The 6,000-nt window shown below is 37.4% G+C and overlaps 1 protein-coding gene across 1 annotated transcript in view; it reads right to left on the minus strand.

Annotated features, from left to right (window-relative positions):
* LOC127952565 (uncharacterized) overlaps positions 1 to 5,095 on the minus strand; it is a 299,397-nt gene extending 294,302 nt beyond the window's left edge. Inside the window, exon 1 of the mRNA XM_052551189.1 lies at positions 4,985 to 5,095. Coding sequence (XP_052407149.1) covers positions 4,985 to 5,045 — 61 coding nt within the window. The 5' untranslated portion in view covers positions 5,046 to 5,095. The remainder of the gene's footprint in view (positions 1 to 4,984) is intronic.
* Between the last annotated feature and the right edge of the window lie 905 nt (positions 5,096 to 6,000).

Below are 6,000 nucleotides of genomic sequence, written 5' to 3' on the forward strand. Positions count from 1 at the left end.
CAGCCAGGGTTTCTCATTCACACACCTGGCTGTGATGTTCAAGTGATCTCAAAGACCATGATTAGCTGATTCAGGAGTGTTTAATTAAGCTGCAGAAAGTGTCCCTCCAGGAGCAGGACTTAGGTGACTGATGTAGCTAAAGCACAGATCTACACATACGACCAGCAGATCCCAGACCTGTTCAGGAGCCTCCCCAACACTGCACACACTGAACGTCTCTACCTCTGGAGTCTCTACTAACCAGCTGAAGACTGAATCAGGTGTGTTTGATTAGAGAGAGACACCATGGCCCTCACTGTTGCTGCTCTGATGGACCGATACAGAGGAGCAGAAGATGAACCCTAACCTGACCCTCAGTCACTGTATGAAACAAGAGTTAGGTCTTACACTCCATGATGCTGTACAACGTATTACAGAGAGTCATCTTCAGATCTTCATGGATTCATTGATGACCTTTGGGTTACGAGTCTGACTCTCTAACCATTAGGCCACGACCGTCCCACTTTTGGTGGAGATGTTGATGACCCTGCAGGCCTGATTCTTCAGAGGAAAGACAGTCAGTGCTGATTCTGACCACACTGCTGTCTGTCAGACAAGATGCATGAATGAGGAACTTGAACGTTTCCACACATTCAAGGATGTAAATGTGTCTTTCCAAGTGATGGAGATCATCAGAAGACAGAGGTACTGTATTTCATGACATGACAACATTGAGCACACGCTGGAGGAGAACAGAATTAGCTGCTGTAGATCTGTCAGACTGACCATCTGATGAAGACATGAGGATGAGAAACTTCTCATGATACTCAAGACTCTCTCAACCAGTCCCAAGCTCCTCGAGGAATTCATGATTTTAAGTGTCAGGAGAGAATCTGCTCGCTGCTGTCTCCACACTTCCATCAGTGAACATGTACAGCTCATTTATTTGATTTATTTCTGCAGATGATTATGATAATAGTGATTATGGGATCATCATAGTCCATATACAGTTTTACAGAGATGTTTTGCATCTAGTCCAGAGTCAAGATCTACTTACAATCTTGAGATGGTTGACAGCCGTTATACTTTCGTAACTAAAATAGAGTATTAATTATAGCAGCTGTAGTGTTTCAGATCTGTGATCTCACTGTTGAGGTTTGGAAACATGTGAGTTAGACCGCAGTAGAGCAGAAATCATCTCTGAACCCAGTTTAGACATACTGTGAACTCTGAATCATTCTGATGACAGTTTCTCTTCTTTCTTTCAGTGAGTGGGGGGGGGGGGGTAAGGTGGGTTTAGTTGTGGTCATTTGAGTGAATAAGCCACCTTCTAAAGATCGGTATAAAAAGTCCATACATTAAAGATGCAAAACAATACTGTCATTATTCTTAACTTTAAAACATAAATATAGGTCGTAATAAGGTGCACAAATGACCTATATGGCCGGTTTTATTTTTTTAATTAATTAATTTATTTTTTTGAAGGAAAGGGGTATAGTAATAATTGGGCTAGTTTGTTTCTATTGTTCTAGATTCCTTTCAATTTAATTCTAATTCCTTTTAGTTTTGGGAAGTCGTGGCCTAGTGGTTAGAGAGTTTGACTCGGGTTGTGGGTTTGAGTCTCGATACCACGACTGAGGTGCCCCTGAGCAAGGCATTGAACCCCAGACTGCTCCCTGGGTGCATAAATGATGCCCACTGCGCCAGGTGTGTGTTCACAGTGTGTGTGTGTGTGTGTGTGTGTTCAGTGTGATTGCACTTTGGATGGGTTAAATGCAAAGCTCACAGTATAGGTCACCATACTTGGCTTTATGTCATGCCATTTTATTTAATTTCTTGTAGGAGAAATTGATTTTGTTTAAGAGATTAATTGTTTGTTTTCTTGTTTATAAATTCTATGAATTAATTTTGTCTCTTTAATATTATTTACCCAAAAGATTTTGGGCCCTATAATGCACCTGGCGCAATGAGACGCAAGGTGCAGCGCAAGTTTGCTAGTTTCAGTCAGGCGCAGTTCGCATTTTCCCGCCTAGCACCACATCGTTTAATTGGCGCATTGCTATTTTAAGGAGCTGAAAAAAAACAGCTCAAACTGGGTCTAATGTCTGGCAAAATGTATATATATATATATAGATAGATAGATAGATAGATAGATAGATATATCATCATTAGCCAATTGGCTCTTAATATTATTAAAATGTTCTCCAATGCTTCTGGGCTTCTTCTTATTGTGCACAAATGTGAATTAAATTTTTGTAAATAATATGATCACTGAACATAATCTAGATGTGCTCTGTTTGACAGAAACCTGGCTAAAACCTGATGACTACATTATTTTAAATGAGTCCACCCCCCCCCCCCCAGGTTACTGTTATGAACATGAGCCGCGTTCAAAAAGTAAAGGGGGAGATGTTGCTTCAATTTATAACAACGTTTTCAGGATTAAGGTAATGGTGCTTCATATAAAATTATCCAGAGAAACAAATGTTAAAAATAAATCCCCTGTTGTGTTTGTACTGGCTACTGTATACAGGCCACCAGGCCACCATACAGACTTTATTAAAGAGTTTGGTGATTTTACATCCGAGTTAGTTCTGGCTGCAGATAAAGTTTTAATAGTTGGTGATTTTAATATCCATGTTGATATTGAAAAAGATGCAAACATAACCCCAGGTATTTATTCAAAACAGTGGGTAAATTAATGAAAAAAAATAAAGCCTCAACAAGTGTTGACATTTCCCAACACCACAGCAGTAATGACTTTATGAACTACTTTACTTCTAAAATTGATACTATTAGAGATTAAATTGCAACCATTCAGCCGTCAGTTACAGTATCACATCAGACAGTGCACTATAGACCCCCTGAGGAACAGTTCCACTCATTCTCTACTATAGGAGAGGAAGAATTGAATAAACTTGTTAAACCATCTAAACCAACAACATGTATGTTAGACCCTATACCCTCTAAGCTCCTTAAAGAGGTGCTTCCAGAAGTCATAGATCCTCTTCTGACTATTATTAATTCCTCATTGTCATTAGGATATGTCCCCAAAACCTTCAAACTGGCTGTTATTAAGCCTCTCATCAAAAAACCACAACTTGACACCAAAGAACTACTTAATTATAGACCAATCTCAAATCTCCCTTCTTAGAGAAAAATGGTATATGTGAGGATTTCCAGTCAGGATTTAGACCGTATCATAGTACTGAGACTGCTCTCCTTAGAGTTACAAATGATCTGCTCTTATCATCTGATCGTGGGTGTATCTCTCTATTAGTTTTATTGGATCTTAGTGCTGCGTTTGACACAACTGACCATAACATTCTGATAAACATCTAAATGGTTTAATTCTAATATCACTGTAATCAGCACAAACTGGGCCATAATAATATGTAGCCATAATATCATTAATCATTGTTCTCACAAAAAATATTTTCTCATAACATGAGATCTGCAGTTTAGTTTAAAGATGAATCATTGTGCAAGTCATTATGTGTTTCCACTTGCATACAAATATGTCTATATTCATATCATTTTTGGTAATATAACATCTGCGTAATAACTATGGAATTTCAGAGTTTATCTCCATTTATTAATTAATTAGAGTAGCATATTTCATGTCACTGTGTATTAACTTGAAAACAGTGTTTAAAATCGTTGATTACTTCATTACCTTTATCTCTCCTGGAAAATAGTTTGTACACATGGTCTAGATTGTTGTACAGTGCACAGATATTTATGGCAAGTTCATTTTTTATAATCATTTTCTAGCCTTATCTCCAAATGACTACAGCCCCATTGACTCCCTCTGCCAATGCATTGATGAAATTAATAGTTGGATGTGCCAGAACTATCTTCAGTTAAACAAGGAAAAAACAAAGATGAAGTTTGAAAACAAAGATGAAGTGTTCAAGGTGAATGCATACCTTGACTCTAGGGGTCAAACAACTAAAAATCAAGTCAGGAATCTTGGTGTGATTCTGGAGACAGACCTTAGTTTCAGTAGTCATGTCAAAGCAGTAACTAAATCAGCATACTATCATCTAAAAAACATTGCAAGAATTAGATGTTTAGTTTCCAGTCAAGACTTGGAGAAACTAGTACATGCCTTTATCACCAGCAGGGTGGACTATTGTAATGGGCTCCTCACCGGCCTTCCCAAAAAGACCATTAGACAGCTGCAGCTCATCCAGAACCAGAAGATCTGAGCATATCACACCAGTCCTCAGGTCCTTACACTGGCTTCCAGTTACATTTAGGATTGATTTTAAAGGACTTTTACTCGTATATAAGTCACTAAATGATCTAGGACCGAAATATAATGCAGATATGCTCACTGAATATAATGAATATGTTCACTCAGATCACTAGGATCGAGTCAGTTAGAAATACCAAGGGTTCACACAAAACAAGGGGAGTCCTCCTTTAGTCACACCCGCAGTTGGAATCAGCTTCCAGAAGAGATCAGATGTGCTAAAACACTAGTCACATTTAAATCTAGACTCAAATCTGTTTAGCTGCATTTAATGAATTAGCACTATGCTATGTCTGAACTGATTGCACTGTATTTTACGTATTTACTGTATTTTATGTAAAATCATTTCCTATTTCTAACTTTTTTTAATTTGTTTAAAATAAGTCAATTTTTTAATTTCCAAAGTTTTAAAATTGCTTGTTTTTATTTTTGTTATTATTTTATGATTATTTTACTTTATTTTATGTAAAGCACTTTGAATTACCATTGTGTACGAAATGTGCTATATAAATAAACTTGCCTTGCCTTGCCTATAAATCCTGATATGTTTGGAAAATTGTGTATGCATATTTATATGGCCATTTTGTACATACACAACATTTATAAATGAGAGCTCTATGTCCAGTATCAGCAGTACAGTGTGTTCTGAAGCACGACACAACTAATAATAAACTGATCATGTTCAGATGAACTCTTTCTCAGATTAATTCACTAACTGTCTTGAAGAGAAAACACAGATGTCTTTACCTGTGAGAAGTGAAGAGAGAAAGATCAGTCCCAGCAGACACAAGTGACACTTATCAGCCATCTTCTCTTTCTGTCAGTCTTCCTCTTCATTATATTCTCTCAACTCTTTCTTTAAATACTCTCAGCTCTTCCTGTGTTTCTTCACTTCCTCTGATCTACAGACTGAGTGTTTAAATGCTGCTTTATAGTGAGATGATGCCAGTGCTGCTTGACTTTTCTCTTGGTAATATTGATTAAATATTATATTTATCCTATAGAAGACATTTGCAGAAGTTTTCTAAATGTTATAAAAGCCAGATGTGTTTTGAAGGGCTCATGGTCACATGACTGTAACAGTATGGAGGATGAGTAAAGATTATTAAACCGTTGACAGCTCGAGTGTAATGTTTGTGCCTCTGGAAACCTCTGGTCTACTTTAAAGATTTACTTTTAAAAATAGACCAACAGGTAAACTGCCACAATTAAAGGAGAATCAGAGGAGCTAATGAATAATTGTAGACGGTGAGGGGAGTAACACAAATTAAAGAATAAATAAATAAACAAAACCTGTCAATATGCTTATTGGATATTAAAGCTGCATGCAGCAATGAAAGGGCCCTCACACCTGGGCTCAGCGCCACCCAGTGGCCATAGGAGAACAGCGAACATTGGAAAATATGCTTATAAAATGTAAATATTGTGCCAAATTTCCTGCTGCCAACAGGTGGTGCTATGATTATAACTGAATATTGGCATGTAGATGTCTTCAGCCCAGGACTCTCACCAAATGTGTAGTTTGAGGAAGATCAGACATTTCATGTTTAAGTTAGTTTAAAACTAGTCATTTCCTGTTGCCAGCAGGTGGCGTATGATTATAACTGAAATAAGTCAAGTCACTTTTATTATCACATCACCACAGCACATGTGCCTTCGTGAGTGAAATTCTTATGAGCTTGCTCCAGAAATTGCAGAAACAATTAACATATAACCATACAGACTTCAACAGGTGAAAATGTGCAATATGCAAATACATATAG

This window comes from Carassius gibelio, chromosome B3 (genome assembly GCF_023724105.1).
Source record: "Carassius gibelio isolate Cgi1373 ecotype wild population from Czech Republic chromosome B3, carGib1.2-hapl.c, whole genome shotgun sequence".
Lineage (NCBI taxonomy): Eukaryota > Metazoa > Chordata > Actinopteri > Cypriniformes > Cyprinidae > Carassius > Carassius gibelio.